The following is a 23,250-nucleotide window of genomic DNA, read 5'->3' on the forward strand; positions in this document are numbered from 1 at the left end:
TCACTTTGTGGATTTTATTGTTCCTGATGCCGAATAGTAATACAGTACTCTCCTCATTTTGTGGCACACCTGGTAAGGCAAGGAAGGTTCAATTGTATAGCACCATATATGCACAAGGCGTTTCATAGTGCTTTATTTAAAATAAGGAACAACGGGGGGAAAAAAACTACATCAATAGCCAGAAACAGGTTAGTGTCACACTTAGTGACACTGTAAGGGACTGTTGTTATGTGAGGGCACAGAAATATAAAGTTATGCGTCATCATTGTGTTAAGAGATCTAGAACTCCATAATTTGAGATAAGGAGACATTGCAGATATTTCAAAAATTGGTACAAGAATGGATCCTTGTGGAACCCTATATGATAGTTCAGTTTTATAATTTTCAAAATAGACCTTGTAGTTCCAGTCTTCCAAGTAAGCAATTTAACCCAGTACCAGAGAATCCCACCGACCTTTCCACTCTGTCAACCAGTATGCTATGGTCAACTGTGTCAAGTGCACTGTGATCCAGTTCTACCAAGATAGAATATAGATAGATGAATATTTTTCCACAAACTTCTCTGGATTGATCTAGGGATCTGAAAGCACTTATCAGTAATCCATTACATCCTCTTTTCCTGGGCAATAAATATGTGAAAAACAGTACTTTTTATCTTAGTCACTCCTCAAAACGGGAAAGATCAGCAAACATGCAATTCAAGAAAGGCGGATGTGTCTTGATCTTCATAAATTAGGAAACTGGTATAATAGTTACTCATTTAAAGTTGCATAGATCTGCAGTGAGTGTGATACTAAAGAGTTTAAAAAAACTAGAACTGTGACAAGGCTGAATGAGGGCTCAACTTGATCTTTCTGTCACGCACAGTGAAGAGGATGGTAAGAAAACTACTTCATAATCAGAATTTTTGTTTCAGATTATACCACTTCCAAAAACTATATTTATTTTAAAGCTTTGTACACATCTTTTGGTGGGCCAATAAGCGCAGAGGGACCTTTATATACCCATAGTAAATATTAAGAAAAACATGTTTTACAAGTTGTTAAAGGATTTTGGTAACTAAGTAAAAGTTCTGAAATATTAACTTGATTTATTTAGATCTGTAGCATTCCCAAGAAGCACTGTAAATAACTTATTTTCTTGTAGTTTTGTGAAATTTTACCCTCTGATATGAATTAAAAACAAACTATCCGAGCAGAGGCGGTATTTTCACACTGTTGACTGGTATTATCTGTTTTATAAAAGGTTGTTGAGCTAAATATAAAACTATCCTGAAACAGCTGCGTGTATGTTTTGGTCCAAATGTGTGTCAGCAGCCAAGCCCTTCCCCTCCCGATGTTGAACTGCTGCTTCAGTCAATGTGTTGAGGCAGTCGCGTGGCATGTTACTCACAGAGCCTGACCTCCTTTACTGCCTCTCTCTCTCTCGCTTGTCTCTTAGTTCATTTAGGATTTAGCAGCTATTAATCTCTTACAATCTCCACTTCTATGAGCATTCAGCTGCACCTGAGCGGATCATTGTGGTATATTCTAATAGTGAGAGGTTATTCTGTAATGAACAATTGCTCAAAAATGACTTTCAAAACCTCCTCCTGTAGCTATTTTAGAAAACGATTTCCAACATCAGGATGCCTGAAACCCAGAGGCTTTATTGATTAAAAGTAACAGTTGTTACAAATTATTATTTTTTAAATATTAACTACATTTAAAGTATCTAGTGATATCTGTGTAATTTTGTCACGTTCCAATACCTGAGTAAAAATCATTTCAAGATTTTTGATTTTCAGTAATATTAGAGGCCCGCCTCTCTGTAATGTGACCGTTGAAAACATTGAAACAAAGAAATGACTATGGGATTTAGGCGTGTTTGAATTGTGCTCCAGCCTTTAACGAGGTAGCTATGTCATTTCCGAAAAGGAAAATCCCCAATCTGACTATGACGCGGTTCACCTAACAGAGCTTAGCACTGTGTTTACTGGTGGCCCATCTGTCCGGCTTGGTTCAGGACATCTGCACAGATTGACGCTAAATTAAGGCCGATCCCTCTGTTTCAGTTGTTCCAAAAGTGAAGATATCTTTGGCAGTTTATTCGGTAGTGATTTTAAGTGATCGCTCTGCTTTTTCTTCTGTAGATTGGCAGTTTAAAAAGCCACATGAATAGTGCCGTGAAAAAGTATGTGCCCCCTTGCAAGTCACTTCAGCTTTTTTGTCACTCTTAAATGTTTCAGGTCATTAATAGACAAATAAATCCTGAGTAAATTCAAATGAAGTTTTTAAATTATACTTTTATGTATTAAGGGGGAAAAGCTGTCATAACTAACATGGTTCTTTGGGAAAAGGTTTTAGTTTAGTTTCACTAACTAGGCTTGATTATTGCCTTACCCGTAGAATCAAGAAATCGCTTAAGTAGTACCTGATTCAAAGATATTCAAGAACAGATTAGAAACAAAGAGTCAACAACAGTAAAACATGATAGTGTTATTGCCTAAGGCTGCTTTGCTCTGGACAACTTGCCATAACTGGTGCAACCATGAATTATTCCACTATACCAAAAAATCCTGAAGGAGAATGTGCGGCCATTTGTCACTTTAAACTCAGGCGTACTTGAGTTAAGCAGCAGGACAATGATCCACAGCACAAGAACAAGTCCACCTTTAAATACCTCAAACCAAACAAAGTTAAGGTTTTAGAGTGGCCTAGTCAAAGTCCGCACTTAAATTTGATTAACATTTGTGTCATGGTCTTAAAGAGGCTATTCATAATTAAAATCACTCTGATAACTGCATTTTATATTTACTCATGTTATTCTTGACTGATATTAAAAATTATTTGATGATGTTAAAAACAAAAATGGGAGAAATCTGTAACGGGACAAATATCCTTCCATAGTACTGTATGTTTTTATTGCTGTTAAAAAAAAAAGTTGTTTTATGTCTGTTATTTTATGTTTGTAGTTTATTGCACTAATTCCCCCAGAGACATGAAAGCTGATCGGAGTTTATGGAAAGATGGATGGAGCTAAATACAGGATGGAGTACAGAAAGATGGAGTCTGCAAATGGCTTGAGACCAGGGTAGAGGTTCAACAGCAGAATGGTTTGGATCAAAGAATATTTATCTGTTAAAATGACCCAGTCAAAGCCCAGACCTACAATAAATCCAGCTATGAGTCTGTGGCAAGACTTGAAAATAGATGTTCACAGTTGCTGTCAATCAAAGTCTGATAGTTTTTAAGCTATTTTTGCAAAGGGGCGTGGGTTTATCACCACATCCCAATAAAATACATTTAAATTCGTGTTTGTAATGTGACTAATGTGGAAAAAGTTTAAGAGGTACGGAAGCTTTTGCAGGACACTGTATTAAAAAAGGAAAGGGCAAAAAAAAAAAAAAGGATATTTGTGTGATTTTAGTACATCATCATCATCTTTCCTCTCATTTTGGCCCTAGAAAAAAAAAAATCCTCGGCTGATCACGTGACCGGAGGATAAAGCAGATTAACGGTTCCCTCTTCCTCTGCCTCTCCGCTCGAACGACTCTCCTCTCTGGAAGAAAAACACTTCAAACGTCCGCTGGATGCTGTGTCTGCCGCTTCACCTGATTCTGTCGCTGTAGCCTCGGCGGTCCCTAATAATTTAGAAGGGGGTGGGGGGCGCAGTATTCATGAAATAAACTCCAAACGTTAGTAAAAGATGATTTCGCCGTGGGATCGGTGGTACTCGACGAGCTGCTGCCTCTGCTGCCATGTACGGACGGGCACCATTATTCTGGGCATATGGTACATGGTAAGGTCCAGTTTCTTTCTTCTCTCTCTCCATGTCAGCACCGAATGTGTAGCACAATTTGTAGTAAAAATGTTTCACAAGTAGGGTAGTAGCTGCCAACCGCACTTGCTGATAAGTTTTCTTTTTTCTTTTTTTTTTTACTTTGAATATTTTCGGATGCCTTCGGTTTAATGAGCCGAAACGCCCGTTAGACGCCGAAGTTAGCCGAAGGTATTTCCCTCCATTGAACGAATCTGGGCTATCTTTGATCCAGACTAGCCCGAAATTTAAAATAATTTCAATGGACCAACTTGAGCTGGAATATCTTATAGTCACTACAGATTCTATATAACGCTTTGTTTGTTATATGTGTTTATTTGTTAAACCTTTGTTCAATTTGTGGTGATTTTACATCTTTCTTTTAAGCTTCACCACATTAGATGGGGTCCTATAAAACCTAGAGATGTGAGACACGGACACAATTTTTATATTCTAATGACAGATACTGTTTTTGGTTTTTGTAAACTTTACTCAATTTGTACAAAATGTAAAACAAAATTGTAAAAAGTGTGATTTTAAGACATTTTTTTTTTTGTGTGGCTTCTTCACATTAAATGGGATGCAGCTTGAAAACTACCTAGACAAATCAAACCTGGACAATTATGTTCTACATTAATAATAATAGGTTTGATCAAATACAGCTTGTGGTTTATAAAACCCATTTTCAATGTGTGAAAACTCAAACCAGTCGATTTTATGTCTTTTTTTTTTTTTTTGGCTTCCTGGCCACATCAGACGTTTTCAGGCTAAATAACTACACTGGTTGAACCTGGACATAAATTCTGATGACACACTATAAAATACAGTTTGTGAAAGCTTTATTCTATTTGTGAAAATTGTGATTTTCTTATGCGTTTTTCTGGCTTTTTCCCCACGTTTGGGGCCTATCTTGAAGACTACGTGGTGGGAAAGCGAAAAAAGGGCTTAAAGCTGAACATTTCCTGTTCAAGCTTCACCTATGCTTAGGGAATCAGCTAAAATGTCACCTTTCCAGTAGGGTTAGGATATGAACTTAAAATTTTATCACGATAGTTTCTTGTGACGGTAAAAAAAAGTATTTACAACACCCCACAGCGTGATTATCCTCACTAAACTGCACACAGTACCTGCTTTTAATTATATTGTCAAATTTATTGAAATTTATTGATGCTCTCATATTCTCAGTAGAGAAAATAATTAAAATTAAAATCCTGACCATACAGCTAGTGTTTGGGGTTTTCAAACATCATTAATTGGAATTTATTGTTGTTACAATAAATCATATTTGTTATCATGATAAGAAAATCTTCACAATAACGATAAACAATATGGCCAATGGCCACTTCTACTTTCATGTCTGATTACTTGGCCTTTTAAGTATTTAACTCTGGTTAGTTTCGTCAGAAACTTTAAGCTGGTTTGGTTGTTTTTAGAAATCACGTTGCCAGTTTTTAATTTGTCCTACATTTATAACAAGTTAAATATAGTTTTTACTCCTAGGATAACCTGTAGTTTTAAACATAGTTCAGTAAGCTCTGCAAATCCTTGACCTTTGGAAAGCCTCTTTCCCTCATTCAGTTTGACCCTACCATAGTTAACAATGCCTTAATATAGAACCAGGGGTATAAAAAGAAGTAATTACTTCCTATGAGTACTTTTACTATTTGAGCGTCTTCAGAAGTTTATTATTAATAAATAAAGTACCTTTCACAGATTGTAATCAAACAGTTCTTCACAATGTAAGACAATAAAATAAATGTAAGAAAATTAATCAGAAATAACCTACAAAATACCATAATGTAAAAATATTTATTTATTAAGGCAATCTAAGTTTATTTGTGCAGCATCATTCATACACAAGGTAATTCAGAGTGCTGTACAGGAAAATAAAGGAACAGGAAATCACATTTAAATCACAAAATACATCAAAAGGACGAAAGTAAAAAATTAAGCATCATACAAAAAGATAAACAACACTTAAAATGCAACTTTAAAATAAACAAACAGCCAAGACTTGATAGAAATGAGCAGGTAAATCAATCTTTGATCCTTATGGGAAAGCTGCAGTACACAGTTTTCAGTCTTGATTTAATGGACACACTTATAAGAACCAACAGTTGACCAAAGTGTCGTACAATTCATAAAACATAAAAACATATATCAAATTTAGTCACACATAAAAAAAAACACAATTAACAAGCATTTAGTTAGGTTTAGAAGTTAATGAATTAAAACAGATTTAATTCAATGACTTCAAAGTGTTTTAAGAAACGTTGTTGAGATCCTTATGAGTAGAAGCATTTATTATTATTTATGAGCAGCTACTGCAAAGGCGTAGGTTCCTCTATTCTTTGACCGGTATCTGGACCTGGGAACAGCAAGAAGCATTTGTTCTGCAAACCTCTGTGATTTGGTTGGAATACATACAGTTAAAGGATAACTGGAGCAGTGAACAAGCAATAACATTTTAAACCTAATTTCTACAATGGGCCGCGTGGCATCATAGCCCTGCTGCCCTGTAGCAAGAAGGTCCTGGTCCTGAATTTCGGCCGGGCCCTTTCATAATTGAGTTTGGGGTTTGCATGTTCTGTCTGCGACAGCCCTTCTCTAACCTAAAGACCTTTACAGTAATCCATGCAGAAGGAAAATAAGTTAACCTTTTCAAAGTTACTAGAAGAGAGAAATGGCATTTTAAAAAAACTAAGAGCTTGACACAGTAAGAAAAGCAAAAATCTGCATTTGTTATTTTTAAACTTTAATGGTCTCATTGGGTTAGATAAAGTCTATCTGGTCAAGTTTCTTATTGACCAATGAATGTGTACATATGAAAAGCTTTGCATTATGCCTCTGCTCTTCGGGTACAAAAAATATGTGTAAATTTGTATCAACAGTCCTCAAAAATGAGTCTGGAAATATAAGGTATTAATCACAATTCAAACTATCTCCAATTTTTTCTCTAACATTTGCTAAGAAAATTAAAGAACAGATCTAAAACATAACTCTCGAAAACTAATCTTGGTATTTCTTTAGTCCTAAAGGTGAAATATATGAATGCACAGTTTCAGACGGTCTCTACAGTTTGTTCATCAAGCCAGATGGTACATGCTTGCACCGTATTATTACAATGAAAATATTTCTTATTGTGAGTTCAAATTAAAGCAATGACTTAGAATAGTAAAATAAATTTTTAAATGTTATTTGAAATTTCACCCAACTTACTGAAAAAGTCATGTTTTTTCTACCTGTACCGTACCAGGCTTGATGAGCTCCCACGTTGCCTAAAGATTTACCCACATCATTGTTATTTGTTTTTCTTTCCGCCCTCAGATAATCAACGCGGTGGTCCTACTCATTTTGTTGTCAGCTCTCTATGATCCAGTTCAGTACCGGTACCATCTTACCAGCTCCGAGTTGGGAACTGACATCGACGTCATGGATGATGCTAGTAAGTGCCATGAGTTTGCTTTGTTTTTGAGTCGAATGAGATTATGAGACTCACATGATGTGTCCAACTGCCAGACTTCTGTGAGAGTGCTGCCCTCGGCACAGACGTAGCTGAGTTAGCTGCGCAGCACAGAGACCAAATCAGTGTGCATGATGTGTATTTTCAGTGCTCTCCCTGCAGCAGCCGTCATCATGACAGTCGCCTCTTGAAGATTTCAGAAACTGTCCCAGGCAGCTGATTAAAAATGACTGCTTTAATTCTCAGATTAAAACGGCCATCTTGACTAACTGCTGCCCCGACATGTTTGTTCTGCATTGGGCAAAGACTGAGGGCCAGCCGGGGTGTGTGGACAAAAGCTTCTGATATTGTTTTGTTTTCTTTTACCAGATAGATGGACATTTCTGATGGTTGGGTGACATTTTTCCTTTCTGTTTTTAATACAAAATTTGGGAGCTTGTTGGTAGGTGTGTGTGTGTGTGTGTGTTTGTGTGTGTGTGTTCTTGTACTTGTTGCTGAGTGAGAACCATTTTTCGTATTTGTATCGCAAAGTGAGGACATTTTGACAAAGTGAGGACATTTTGACAAAGTGAGGACATTTTGACAAAGTGAGGACATTTTGACAAAGTGAGGACATTTTGACAAAGTGAGGACATTTTGACAAAGTGAGGACATTTTCCTGGTCCTCACTTTTTCAAATTCCGTTCTTGGGACAGGGGTTAGGTTTAGGACTAGGGTATGAATTGAGTTATTGTTAGGGTTAGTGTTAGGCACTAAAAATCAAGGAAAATGAATGGAAGTCAATGGAAGTAACCGAAAAGTTCTCATAACAATAGTAAAACACGGATGCGTGTGTGTGTGTGTGTGTGTGTGTGTGTGTGTGTGTGGATCTGCATGTATGCAGTGATAGATTTGAAACCAAAAAGACTGTGATGGATTTTAGAAACACTTTTTATTATTATTGCAATAAGCACCACCAAACATGGTAATAAAATGTTAAGTTCACATCGTCCTTGTTGGTCATTCTTGGGGGAAAAGGCTAAATAGAGTTATTTAAGCTAAGGGGGTTATATGCTTCAGTTGTGTCATTTATTTATAACAGTTCACATGGTTTTTGAAGTCATTCAGAAAAATCCATTTCAAAATGACTAGATATAAATCTGGATTTAGGCCTTTATCTAACACAGTTTTACAGACATGAAGTGATGCTGTGTCTAATGTGACAAGACAGGCAAAAATGTCCCGAACACACGGATATATTTGGACATTTAGGTGTGGAACAGAATGGAAACTTGACACAGAGAATATGTAGGAACTCTGTCAGTGGGTGGTTTTAGTACATAACTGAGTGCTACACTGACAAGTGTAGGGGTTCATCAGTGAGACCTGAGAGGGTGTTAGATTTAGGTACACTTAGCACCTCTTACATAATGTTGGTTATAGACTGAGCATAGCAGACCAAGGACAGCAACTCCTTAAGGTGTTTTGTTTTGTGGCAAGCTTTCTTCCTGTGGGGTTGCACATGTTAATGGAACAAATGGACTGATTCTAATAGCGCTTTTCTGGACCACGCAAGGCGCTTTTACACCAGACTCATCCACTCCAATGCTTATACAGACGCAGATTGGTAGGTAACACGGTTCAGTGTCTTGAAATGTTGCCATGTGGCAGGGGGAAGCTGGAATCAAACCTGCAACCATTCAGTTAACTTTTTACTTTTCAAACTACAGTTTAGGGAAAAAATTGACATTCTTGTTTTCAACCTTGGTAAATGTCCTTGTAAGTGCAAACCTTGGTTTTAGGCGTTTTGCATAACAAGGCAGGGCTCATTTAGGAAAATACTGATTTGAGAAAAACATACTTGACAACCTCTGTTTTTTGTAAAGCTTTGACCTGCTGATGCAGATTTTAGCCGATTATGATTTCTGATCAGCACCGGTATTTTAGGCAGAAATAAAAACAGTTTTGGAAATAGCCTTCCTGTTTGCACTGGTCTTTAATTCACAGGCAACATCACACTACCTGTGCTGTAAAACAGTTTCAATAGTATAAAAATAAAGGTTACAGAGTGAATTTTTAAACTCGCTTTAAGTCTTAGCAGCTAGCGTGTGCTAGTACACTAAACAGCAATCTGTGATTTGTAAAGAGGTCGCTAGCATTTTCAAACCCAACATGTTCCAATGCAGAAAGCATCTAAAAGCTTTACAAGATAAAACAGAGCAACTTTGCTGTAATACATACTTAGGAAAGTATGAATTTCTTATTTTTTCACTTGTAAACTATACATCTAATGCTGTTTTGTCTTTTGTCTTCCCCTGCAGATATCTGCATTGCAACTGCAATATCCCTTCTCATGATTCTTATATGTGGCATGGCAACATATGGTGCTTACAAGGTAAACACGCAGTCATCAGTTTGGATTTGATGAAAATGACTTTCTCTATTTAATCCTAATCTCTCCCCTGTAGCAACACGCTGCTTGGATCATTCCATTCTTCTGCTACCAGATCTTCGACTTTGCCCTTAACACACTGGTGGCCATTAGTGTGGTGGTTTATCCCAACACGGTGCAGGACTACCTTCAGCAGCTGGTGAGCAGATTTTCATCGAATCTTAAACACCTGCTGTACATATTGACGTGGTTTTGGATGTTCTTGTATTATGTTTTTAATCAATAAAAGGCTCATTGCTGTCGGGTTGCAGTTTAACTGCTTAACACGCTGCTCTGATTTTATCGCTTCAGGAAACATCTGAATAATTTAGAAACAACTTTTTTTGTTCTTTTTCTTCTAGATTTATTTTTCTGTTTAAACATTTATTGATCTTTCTCTGTTCCTCCTTTCCAGCCGGGGACATTCCCTTACAAGGAGGACATCATGTCCACAAACAATATGTGCCTAGTCTTTGCAGTCCTGCTCTTCATTGGCTGCATCCTCTCCTTCAAGGTAGGAGGTCTTTGAATCTAAAATAATCTGCCTGAAAAAAGATAATGCACATAAAGCACCCCTGAAATCCCTTAAACTTTTTTAGTTTTGGTCACGTTACAGCCGCATGCTTCAGTGTATTTTATTGGGATGTTATTGGATAGACCAACACGGAAAAGTAACAAATAAATGTAAAGTGGAAGTAAAGTGATCCGTCCATGCAGCCATTTTCTATCCTCGTTTAATTATGGAAATAGGACAAGAAAGAAGGTACCGTTTAAAGGAAGCAATTAAAAGTACCTTTGGCAGTTTGCCAAAAGCCGTTTAGAGGACACAGCAAACATGTGGAATGTGCTCTGGTCAGTTTGTCCACACCATATAAGTGGCAAAAGGTCATACTGCATTTCACCCTTAACATACAATCATCTCTGTGAAACATGGTGGTGGTAGGATCATGCTGTGGGGTTGTGTTTATTCTTTAGGGACAGGTGAAGTGCTCAGAGTTGGAAGATAGATGCAGCTAAATGCAGGATGAAGCCTGGAATAAAACGTTGTGGAGTATATTTATGGGTTATAATGGTTCTAATCTTTGGCTTGAAAACTGATGTTCAGAGATGCTCTCAATCCAACCTGACTGAGCTTGAGCTATTTTACAAAGAAAACATGTAAAAAAAAAAAAAAAGCCTTGCAGCAAAGGTTAGTTCTTCTCATGGGGGCTGATTGTAAATGCTGGCCACACTTTTCAGGTACCTGTTTGAAAACCACATCTCCTTGTGCTCCCACATCACAGTTCTATTGGTATAAAATTCTAATAAAAATCCTTGGAAGTGTGTGGTTGTAACGTGACAATGTGAACAGATTTAAGGGGTATGGATACTTTGGCATAGGCACTTTAGGATGTTCATTTGGCATGCAATAGAAAGAAATTAAGTCTCACACACTGTTCACCTCTCATAGCAGTTTGAAGTATATCACCTTTATGTAACCTGTCACTGTGGAGGTTCTGATTGTCAGGGTTCTTTGTGAGGCGGTCATTCAGTCAAAGAGCAGAGGGTCACGCATGTCAGGAATCCGACTCTTGTCAAACCAATTGTCCCTTAATGCATGGATGACTCTCTAGGCGCAGCTACACTCCCAAGGCTCTTGGATGAGATGGGGCAGAAAGTTGCAGTCATCTGTACAATCAAATCAAGTTGTTTCTCCTCTAAGCTCAGATTAGAATTGTTCTCGGCAGATATCCAAAGCCGGAGCCCTGGTTTTTATGACAGGAAGCAGCCGCTGGAAAACAGCCCACAGTCGAAACAGTCATACATTTCGTGTCTTTGACAGGGAACTTTGTTTAGTTTATGGAGTTGAGGCTCAATAATTATGCAGTTATGCCATTGACCACAGGATAATCGCTGCCGTTCTTTAAACAGAGCATCACTGAGACCCCCAGAAAGCACCAGATGTTAATGCTCAAGGACTCCTTCGTCTCTCAGGATGGAGTGAACACCTGCTGACATTACTCGTCAAGCCAACATCCTTCACTTCACTGCACTTGGCACAGATGATACAGGCAGATGGGGAAAAGAGAGAACTGGGTAGAACAGATTAAATAAAAGACAATTTGGGATAGAAGAAGATTTAAATGGCTGAGTGATTTGGCTGAAAAGAGTTACAGATATAGAAACTAGAGAAGATTATTTAGAGTGATGCATGCCCAGCTCATGAGAAATTTATCAAATGCAAGCCAAAGGAAAGCAAATTTACATTTGTATTGTGTATAAAATATTCTTTAAATAAAAAATAATGAATGGTGGAGAGCAAAGCAATGCAAGGAATAATAAAGTGGTGATCAGCAAGGCAACATTTCATAAATGTGCAAACTGATGCTTGACTTGATGATTAAGCTGACCTTCCACTTGTGATGCACAGAGGAGGAGGTCAGCTCAGCAGATGGTAAAGTGATTGGCTTGCACTCTGCCTGGCTTCCTGGTTGATTGCTCGAGCTGCTGGCAGGGGCACTGACTCAGCAGGCTAATCACACACAAACACACACACAATGGAGCTCCTCTTCTTTTGCCAAGTCAGCGACCACCCTTTCATGCAGGCGTTGCCTCGGTGAATTAAGAGATGCCTGTTAAGTTGCCTCTGGTAAAATGGAGAAGGCTCAAAAAGAAGAACAAAATTGTCCTGAATGTCCTTATAGCTGTGTTACACAGTACAGTATGACTGAAGTATTTAAAGCTCACTGTGTTAAAACTTTATTTCATATATCTTTCCACTTCCTGTGGACAGGCCTACCTGATTGGCTGTGTGTGGAACTGCTACAGATATGTGAGTGGCAGAGGCACCACAGAAGTCCTGGTTTACGTCACCACAAACGACACCACGGTGAGTCCTCCTATTCCCTCACCTTAACAACAGTCTGGCAATGCCTTCACCGTCTCAACGTGTTGGGATTACATTTGTGCAGTAAGAGCGTTTACTCTTTTGCCTGAAAGGGCCTTCAGTTTATTGTGTAATCTGTGATTATTTTTCAGTAGGATTCAGATGCAGTGCTCGGTTTAGTGGGGTTATGATGAAAATACACGAGTAAACTGAATGTATTTTCAGAATTTAAAGCACTACTAATACCTCCTCTGGTAGGGATGTGTAAAGAGCTCAGAAATAATTTCATCTTTGGTAAAGCTGGTATTATCTCACACAAAAAATTATGACATGATAAAATACAATGTTTAATTTCAGCACATTAATTCAGAAATGAAAAATATCCCCTAAGAAAGACACTGTTTACCAAAATAATAGGTGGCATAATTATTGGCCACCGTAAAAATCTCCTGTCAGGTAAATGTAACTGAAGCTTTTTCTGTTTAAGCTTTATGAATTATTGTTTTTGCATGAGATTTTTCCCCACTGAAGGAATGTACTTATGTTAAATGTCTGATTTTATCTACATGTTTTCCATGTGATTTCTGATCTTTATCAGAGGTTCTAGTAAATGTGTCCAGCACTCTATATTCCAGGACTTGCTTTTTCTTTTTCTTTTATTCTATCTGCTCAATAAGGCTTTATTGCTCAGACAATTATATTTCCCCTGTTGTTAATAATAATTTCATCTTTCACTTCTAGGAATAACAATGTATGCTTTGGTTGATTTCCTGCTCATTATTAAACATTAAAAGCCAAATTATTCAGCCATCCAGATCCTATTTCCTTTAAAACAAATCTACAGTCCATGTTTTAAATAATAACCCAACAGTAAAATGGTGTTTTCTTATTAATTCACTTTGGTGCAGTTTTATGAACTTCAGACCAGGGTTGTCCAAAAACTTTGAACTTAACAATACTCCTTTAAAACTTTGACAACAGATGGGTAACTAATTTATTTATTAAAACCAGGAACATAAATCACTAAGAATTGTTGTTTTATTTGAAAAAAACAATAAACTCTAATTACTGATGTTTGCCAACTTAAAAGTCAACATTTTATTCACTGTTGGTTCTTTGAGAACATCAATAAATGCAGTTATTTTGCGTTGTTTAGTGTTGTACTGAAGTAGAACATATAATGGATAAGTTTTATTTTTAACATTTGTGTTTAGGGGAGCGTATGTAGTGATGGATTTAAAGCCAAACAGATTGACGAATGTCTAAATACCCTATAATCACTTTTATAGTTACCCCAAATTAACACCACAAGATATCTCAATAAAGTTTTTAATCCACACCATCCATCCCTAGTGGCAACTTTACATGACGTTTGATTCGGTGCTGAATGGCTGCTGTAAGCTGAGGGATATTTTGGGACAAAATATGCAGAAACAGTCATCAAAATGCCATGCCCTCTTCATTCTGCCACTAGCAATTTCTTAGAACGTCAAGCATAGTGTGAGTACAGCCAAATTAACACTGCAAATGTTGTTAAACTGCAAAAACGAAGGTTTTATTAAAGACAGCAAATACACAAACACATATACAGGTCCTTCTCAAAATATTAGCATATTGTGATAAAGTTCATTATTTTCCATAATGTCATGATGAAAATTTAACATTCATATATTTTAGATTCATTGCACACTAACTGAAATAATTCAGGTCTTTTATTGTCTTAATACGGATGATTTTGGCATACAGCTCATGAAAACCCAAAATTCCTATCTCATAAAATTAGCATATCATTAAAAGGGTCTCTAAACGAGCTATGAACCTAATCATCTGAATCAACGAGTTAACTCTAAACACCTGCAAAAGATTCCTGAGGCCTTTAAAACTCCCAGCCTGGTTCATCACTCAAAACCCCAATCATGGGTAAGACTGCTGACCTGACTGCTGTCCAGAAGGCCACTATTGACACCCTCAAGCAAGAGGGTAAAACACAGAATGAAATTTCTGAACGAATAGGCTGTTCCCAGAGTGCTGTATCAAGGCACCTCAGTGGGAAGTCTGTGGGAAGGAAAAAGTGTGGCAGAAAACGCTGCACAACGAGAAGAGGTGACCGGACCCTGAGGAAGTTTGTGGAGAAGGGCCGATTCCAGACCTTGGGGGACCTGCGGAAGCAGTGGACTGAGTCTGGAGTAGAAACATCCAGAGCCACCGTGCACAGGCGTGTGCAGGAAATGGGCTACAGGTGCTGCATTCCCCAGGTCAAGCCACTTTTGAACCAGAAACAGCAGCAGAAGCGCCTGACCTGGGCTACAGAGAAGCAGCACTGGACTGTTGCTCAGTGGTTCAAAGTACTTTTTTCGGATGAAAGCAAATTCTGCATGTCATTCAGAAATCAAGGTGCCAGAGTCTGGAGGAAGACTGGGGAGAAGGAAATGCCAAACTGCCAGAAGTCCAGTGTCAAGTACCCACAGTCAGTGATGGTCTGGGGTGCCGTGTCAGCTGCTGGTGTTGGTCCACTGTGTTTTATCAAGGGCAGGGTCAATGCAGCTAGCTATCAGGAGATTTTGGAGCACTTCATGCTTCCATCTGCTGAAAAGCTTTATGGAGATGAAGATTTCATTTTTCAGCACGACCTGGCACCTGCTCACAGTGCCAAAACCACTGGTAAATGGTTTACTGACCATGGTATCACTGTGCTCAATTGGCCTGCCAACTCTCCTGACCTGAACCCCATAGAGAATCTGTGGGATATTGTGAAGAGAATGTTGAGAGACTCAAGACCCAACACTCTGGATGAGCTAAAGGCCGCTATCGAAGCATCCTGGGCCTCCATAAGACCTCAGCAGTGCCACAGGCTGATTGCCTCCATGCCACGCCGCATTGAAGCAAGTCATTTCTGCAAAAGGATTCCCGACCAAGTATTGAGTAGCATAACTGTACATGATTATTTGAAGGTTGACGTTTTTTGTATTAAAAACACTTTTCTTTTATTGGTCGGATGAAATATGCTAATTTTGTGAGATAGGAATTTTGGGTTTTCATGAGCTGTATGCCAAAATCATCCGTATTAAGACAATAAAAGACCTGAAATATTTCAGTTAGTGTGCAATGAATCTAAAATATATGAATGTTAAATTTTCATCATGACATTATGGAAAATAATGAACTTTATCACAATATGCAAATATTTTGAGAAGGACCTGTATATGGACAAGAGCAGCTTTACTGTAAATGTAATCGTATTTAAATAGGATGAATGTGGGCAAAGAAAACAGAAACTTTTCACCCATAAATAAGCTGGTTCAGACCAGACACAAACGTTACGTGATGATTCCGTTATTATGCTAACATTGTTTTTAAATGAACGTCAATGTGCGTATTCCGTCTATAAATATTAAACAGTGGCGTCTGAACAGAAATTTGTTTTAGGTTTAACTCAGGCTGGAATTTATAACTAGATCTAGTTGTGAAAGAGGTGAAAACTACAAATAAACAAACAATATCTTCTAACCGTTCTCCTTGTCACCAAAACAGCTCCTGAAAGGTGTTCTTTGGGACGTTGGCAGCAGGTTCTCTTGAGTCTGTGACTTTGTTAATCTCCTCCAGTTGTTTAATGGGAGCTTAAACTGGAGACTTTGGAGAACTTGTCAAAATTTCTTGCATATTAGGGTTTATTTAATATGTAAGGAAGCTTTTTGTTGTATGTCTCCCCCAGCAGCAGTATTTAAAGCCATAGTGATTTAAATAGTATGTTGTGTTTCAGATGAAATGTGTTGGATGATTATATCGAGTTCCTTCCTGTAAATAGTAGCGCAGCACTGTGCACTGGAAGCTGAAACTGTGGTACAGTTGGGCTCAGTGATCTAACATTAGTTGAAGCGTTTCTGTAGGTTTATTCAGCTGAACCGACCCCGGTGCCGTCAGTTCCCTGAAGTGTTAACTCTATTTGTTTCTAAGAGGCTTTAGCAGAGTCATGGTTTCCATGTGTCTGTCGTGTTTATAATCCTCCATCCCAATAGGAAAGACATTAATCTGCCTCACACCTCCTGTCGACCTCATGCGCAGCACTTCATCTGTCACTTTGTCCTTGTGCTCCGGTGGCCACCCTTCATGCTGATGACGCTTTTCCTCTTACCTACGAGACTCCGTTTACAGCCGCTTACCCAGCAGGCTCTGATGTCACACTGTGCATCATATGGCCCTGCAGCTAACGTTCGAAATGTGACGTTTACTTTCTTCACTCCGGTGTCAAAGAAGAAACGCAGTTGGTCTTTCAGAAACTCATTTTTGATTATTGTATGGAGCAAATCCACACATCACATGCAAAGCATCTTCTGTGCAGTAGACAGTCACAGTAAACAGTGAAGATGGCAACAGGGATGCCTGAGACCCAATGAAACTAATAGACTAGATAAAAACTAGTTGTTATAGATTTGTTTATTAGATAGGGACTATCGACAGTGTTAGTGTGTGATAATCCAGCCCAGATTTGACTAGCCCTAGCATAGATTACAAACTAAACTGAGCAAATCTAAGATGGTCGAGATGCGAAGAAAACTGTGAAATTTACCATTAACACACTTATCAGCTCGTATCTCCTGGCCATAAAAAGGATCAAATAATGTGCATAATTTAATACGGTCAGATTTTCTTTTTTTGAAAATGTTATTATACGCCTGATTTATATTGGTTCCGGTTCTGATCCCAGTTAGATGTGACCCTAATCTAAGCCGAATCACAGAACCACATTTCCTTACACTAGACAATGAGTATATTACAGAAAATAACTTCAAATAAATAAAACTTGGCTACTCAAATAAAAACAAATTGCAAAAGTATCCCGATGTGATTAAGGTGTGTTTTTAAAGTGCATTGTTTTCAACATACTGATGATCCTTTCTAACTTTGCTTGGGATTTTTATTTGTGAAACCTTCTTTTGCACAAGAAGGGAGGAAATGCATATAATTGAATCATTTAAATGCATTTATTTTAAAAAGAAAGTCGGTTTGTTAAATGTATTAAAAAGAGTTTTTAACTGCTGGAGTAACCGGGCCAAATGAAGGCCGGAGCATCTGCTGCTTGCATTTTTATCACAGAGGTATGAAAGAGCCGTTAGTTTTCGAATGCAGCAGATATCTGTGGCAAACCGCAAGGTCAAACCTGTTTTAGACTGGACAAAAAAAACATGCTTTTATCACTGCATTAAATCTGTCCACTGATAAACAGAGCGCTCTGTCTTTACCATTAAAAAGCAAAGAATGCGTTCAAAAGGCTTTTTGCAGCCTTCGGACATTAAGTGCCCAGCTGCTTCCTCCTATCTGTTGTGCTTTTCTATAAATGCCATGAAAATACACCAGGGTCACCCCCCCACCCCCCTCTTTTTTCCCCTCCCTCCTCTTCTTTCTACATATCTCTTTCTGCGCTCCCTTCTTCTGGAAACGTTACATAACCTGTCTGCTTCATTTCAAATCCTAGCTGTGATGCGTTCGCAGGGCCGCTCTGGCTGTTTCACAATTTCATCCCCTCTGAGAGCATACTTTCTCACTCACTGAATGAGTGCTGGTTTTATAACTTCGCTTATAGAGAAAGACCTCTGACGGAGTCTGTGTGTGAGCGTTCCCTGGAGCTTGTCATGCTGTTTGTAGGGATGGAATAAGGGGAAAAAAGATGGGAAGAAGAACTATATGAGGTTCTGGAAAAAGTTTGGAATCTGAATTTTGTTTTAGGATTTGAAAATTTGTATTTCCAGACTGTTTCCTTCCCCATTGTCTAAATGTTGTGTCCTTCCTTCTGTTTGTTCTCCTTATTTCTCTTCCTTCTGTCCTTCTTTTTTCCTTCCTTCCTTGTGTCCTAAAGTGTCCAAAGTGTGTAATGCAGGTCATTTGTAACACTAGGAATCAGGGGTGCACTGATTGCAGTTTGCTGGCCAGTCACCGATTACAGATCTTTGAAAAGCCTGACCTGCCAATACTGATTTTGGCCGATACCAAAAACATTGAACGATACCCGTGAAACAATACAAGCCTGTTTTACCTGCACATGAGGCAGTGCTATAAATAAATGAAACATTTGGACCATTGCAGTTCCTTTAGTCTTTTATTTTTCACATTTAAAAAAAGAACAAAACTAGACAAGTAGATAAGATCGGTGGATAAGATCGGTTTCACGTGTAAGTGTCGGCCGATCTCCCAAAATTAAGTAAATCGGGGCCGATTAATCGGTGCACCCCTACTAGGAATGGCCCAGAACTTAAATTCAAGTAATCTGCCAGCACAAGTGGTTGATCCAGGTCGACAACTTTTTCTAGCACAAGATCTTCCAATTGCAATATTCTTAAAATGGAAAATGTTAGGTACAGCACAAAACAATCATCTCTTCACTATTCTGGCCCGCATTGGTCTGGAGGAATCAAATAACACCATCGCTTTAGGCAAGCGATGCTCATGTTTTTTGTCCAGAGGCTGGGTCTCAAATCTTCTAGAAATTTTCCTATAAATGAATTTCTGTGAAGGTGATTTTGGTAAGAATCAAAACTCAATACCTTGGTAAAAAAAACAGCTTTGTAGGATGGATTTAGTCTCTAATCAAAGCAAAAAGTTATTTTTTACTTACAGTTTATAATGTCTAACTAGATTAAATATAAGGGTTTCTTTTAAACTGAGTCACTGAGCTACATTTTGGTTCTTTGTTGCAATGCAGGTTCTGCTGCCACCATACGAGGAAGCAGTTGCCATCCCACCGAAGGACCCACCTCCCCAGTACTTGGAGGCATGAGACACGGCCTCACTGCTGAATTATACACACCAACTCCTTCCACATCTACTTCTCAACAGTAGAATCCCAACTCAGGCTGCAGTAACAAGTCAAGCCCGTGTTTGTAGATGCAGGTTTCAGCCTGGACTCCTGTCAAGTTTAGATTAGATTAAGGTGACCCTGGGGTAACTCTGGTCCCCCTCCACTTCCTCCTGCCACCCAGTTTGTTGTGATGCATCGTCCTCTCCAACGACAGTGTGACCATCCCCACCAGCGCTCCCTATAGGCAGCTGCTCTTCGCTTGAAGCGCCTGAACTCTTGGCACGCCCAGATCGCTCTGACCCAATTTAATGTGAACTCCTTTGTTTTTGCTTTAATTAAAAACTGCATCCGTTTGGCCACCAACTGTTAAGCCCCAATGCTGTGAATTAACCCTGGTGTCTTTGAATGGAGACAAACTACATGAAGGTCAATGAAGCAAAGAAGAGTGTGAATGAAAAAGCAACAAATGTTATCAGTAAAATAGCACTTTTTAGGAACAAATTGACAAATTTTCTTCAATGAATGTAATGTTGAGGTATTTTTGTATGACTTTTTGTATTATGGTAAAAAACCGATTGGGGAAACGTGAGAAGTGTTGTGTTGGATTATTAACATGTATCACTCATCCTGTGGGAAGGGATACAGAAGAAAATACACCTTGACTAATAAAAAAAAAGAAATGTCTTCTATGTGTCTACCCATCAACTGCCAGTGAAACCATCATTCAAGCCACTTATTTCTGTCCCGATATTCCAGTTTGCCTTCCTATCTTTTTTCCGAGATCTAACATGATCATCCAGTAAAGCCTGCATCCGAAAAGCTGTTTACAGACTGACCCCTTACAGGTCCACATCCAAACAGGGAGTAGAATAAGAAACTAAAGTGAGTGCATGTGGTAAACCGCTGTCTTTCCATTGCAGCAGCATTAACTGGGTCTCTATAGCTCGACTTTTGTGTTCCCGAGAATCAGTGAATAATTTGACCTTTTTAATCAACATGGCTTAGCTGGACCGAGGGTATTTTCCTGTAAAGACCGCATGACGTGCTGCTGTACATGCATCCTTGTTTTTCTTTGCGCGCTGCACATGTGATGTAATTTCCCTGTCTTCAGTACATAGTAATATTTCTGTTGCACATCCTGCAAAATGCAAAATGAGATGTTGAAGTCAGCTCAGCATCAATGTATCTGGTTTGTTCCCTTGTGTAGATGTTTAACTGTTGCGACAGACAATTGGGAGGCAAAAAGTAATGTGCAGTAAATAATATAGTCCTTTTTGTCTGAATTACAGATATTTATAAGTGCATCTCAATAAATTAGAGCATTGGCAAAATGTAATTCATTTGTAAATCAATTTAAAAAAGAATTTTTAGTAAAGTTAAACAGTTATCTTATGACCTACACAATCATGAGGAAGAATGCTGCACTGACATTTTGTGAAGCTAGCAACAGGTCAATGCTAAAGAAGCTGGTTGTATCCAAACAAATAAGCGGAAGGTTAAGTGAAAGGAAAAAGTGTGGTACGTATAGGGCAAACGGTTCTGATAACCACAGCCTTAAGGAGCATTGTGAAGCAAAGTCCATTCAAGAGTTTGTGGATTATTCTGAATTAAAAATATATTTATTTGTCTAATCTAATGTTATGTTTTGAGAAATTACATTTTGGGATTTTATTAGCGATATTTCAGTCATTATAATGAACAGAAATAAACACTCACTCAGTCTGTAATGAATCTATATGATATAGAATTTCACTTTTTTTATCAAATTACTGAATTAACTTTTCAGGCATATTCTAATTTATTGACATGCAACTAACTGTATCACGCAGACTATGCAACTGTGTGTTCATCAGCTCATTAGTCTAGTTTTATTCCATTTGATACTTGAACCCTGTTCTTATTATTGCTGTCCTCCCACCATCATTTATTCCAGTATGTAAAATCTGACCAATGCCTCTGCAAACCCTACAGTACTCCGAATAGAAATGCACTTTAAAGTCAGCTTCAGGCCACTGGAAACTGATCTATGTGGTTTAGCTTGTTTTACCTTACTATGCTGTAGCTAGGTGTCTCCTAATGTGACCCAGTTACAGTTTTCTGAACTGTACAGGCTTATTGTTGGAGATACCATAAATCAGCGTTTGCATTGTGGGAAAGTTGCAGAAACGACAGATTTTCAGAGGGATCTGAACCACTTCAATGCGGATGCTAGTGGCTCATTTATCCTGTCAGGACGTCTGCCTCCCCTTTTGTTGGATCTGCATGAGCTCATGTTATCAATTATAAAGAATAAAAGTTTAAATCACTTGTGTTGATTATTATTTATTGATTTATTACACCTGTTTATAGATTATAGAGTACAAACGCTGTGGTTGGAGGTTCATATGGTACTGGGAATGTGACTTTCATTTTTATACCAATAACTGCAACCTCCAACAGACTGCCCCAGATATTAGAAAAGCAAAACAAAATAAATATCCACTTTTTAAAAAGAAATCAAGGTGTTTTTTTTTTAAACTCCTTTTAATTCACAATTGTGCCCAAACGTTTTGACCCAGACAGAATTGTTTTTTGTTAATAATTTTGCTGGTTCAGTGCCATTAGATCTGTTTGTTCTCTGTTTCTATGGTAAACTGAAGTTCCATTAAACACATTTCATACGTTTCAAAGGCCATTAGGAAATACCTCAGGTCTATGCAAAGCATCAATATATATAGCATGAAACTTTTGTTTTCAACACTTCTGCAATTTCTCCCAGCATACCGGAGGCAGGGATGTCTCCAGAAGATTTTTCAATGGGTGGCCAACCTTACTGGCATCCATTTATAGAATACCAGGGGGTTTTATTATATTGCTGCCACATACCGTATGGGGTGGAGCAATAGACATTCAAAGTGACTCTAAAGGGGCTGTAAAGGACTAAAATGATATGAATAAATCAATATTCTATTATTGAAACTTGCCTTCTGCTCTCTTAAATTCATATTGATACAAATATGCACATGGTTGGAGGAATCAAATTTATAGAGGCAACCATTGCCCCTCCTGGTACCAGCTTGGTGGTGATATGATTTTCTGAGATGAATTCTAAATGATGTTGACCCATTATTTCCTTACTAGTGTTTGTCACATTGAATATAAAAAGCATTTCTCTTCTTTTCCAATAGTTTTTTCAATAGGGGTGAGATTACTTAGTTTATCCCTCTGATATTGTACTGCTTTCACTTAAAACTCTGTTCTCACACGCTTTGCTTGCGTACAAACATGCTCTCCAACCTCAAAAGTACTTTTTTACACTTAGATTTCATGCCTTTTGAGCAAGTATCGCCTGCTCCTGTTTGACCCCTGGGCCTCACTCTTTAACTTCCTCTGTTGGGATGAAACCAGCGCTCTAGAGTCTATTCTTTGCTCGTTCTTAGAACAAAGAGTGGTGGTGTGACCACTACCGTTATCTGGGTGTACCTGTCGCTCTGAAAGAGATCACTCCAGAGAGATCCATGAACACAGAACAGAGCACAGGTTTTACCCAGGAGCAGAGGAAGTGTGAGCGTGATTTAACCAGCAGCAGAAGATATTTGTGCACGAGGCATTCAATCAGAAACAGTCTTGAGAGTTGGCAAAATATATTTGTAATCGATCAAACTTTTTTTGAGTGTAAGAGCTGAGCTTTGTGGGAGAGTTAACAAACCTGTTAACTCATTAGCTTTGAGGGACTGATCCTGGAAACAGTGCTTGCACCCTTCTCTAAACTGAGTCAGCTGAATGGAAGTGCTTGAGTTACAGTATCTTTTTATAGCGAGGATATCATGGGAAACATTGCTCAGCAAAAATGAAAATGCACCAAAAGCCTAATTCGAGCACAAAAGGCCTTAGATCCATTTTGGCCCCAAAAAAGGTCATTTGGGGGTTTTCCCTCAGAT

General features: G+C 38.3%; 1 protein-coding gene across 1 annotated transcript; it reads left to right on the plus strand.

The window, feature by feature from the left end:
- Nucleotides 1-3,491: 3,491 nt before the first annotated feature.
- laptm4b (lysosomal protein transmembrane 4 beta) lies at nt 3,492-21,637 on the plus strand. Its single transcript, XM_047384662.1, has 7 exons — nt 3,492-3,780; nt 7,126-7,243; nt 9,562-9,635; nt 9,709-9,831; nt 10,087-10,185; nt 12,445-12,540; nt 19,235-21,637. Exons 1-7 carry the CDS (start codon nt 3,688-3,690, stop codon nt 19,307-19,309), a joined length of 678 nt encoding a protein of 225 aa, XP_047240618.1. The 5' UTR covers nt 3,492-3,687; the 3' UTR covers nt 19,310-21,637.
- The last annotated feature ends 1,613 nt before the right edge of the window (nt 21,638-23,250 follow it).

The sequence above is a fragment of the Girardinichthys multiradiatus genome, chromosome 13 (assembly GCF_021462225.1).
Source record: "Girardinichthys multiradiatus isolate DD_20200921_A chromosome 13, DD_fGirMul_XY1, whole genome shotgun sequence".
In the NCBI taxonomy this organism is placed as follows: domain Eukaryota; kingdom Metazoa; phylum Chordata; class Actinopteri; order Cyprinodontiformes; family Goodeidae; genus Girardinichthys; species Girardinichthys multiradiatus.

Bases quoted from the DNA above. Each gene is read 5' to 3' on its own strand.
- laptm4b (XM_047384662.1), top strand. From the start codon at position 3,688: ATGATTTCGCCGTGGGATCGGTGGTACTCGACGAGCTGCTGCCTCTGC. The intron at 9,636-9,708 runs GTAAACACGCAG...TCTCCCCTGTAG, and splicing joins CAACATATGGTGCTTACAAG to CAACACGCTGCTTGGATCAT. The intron at 12,541-19,234 runs GTGAGTCCTCCT...GTTGCAATGCAG, and splicing joins TCACCACAAACGACACCACG to GTTCTGCTGCCACCATACGA.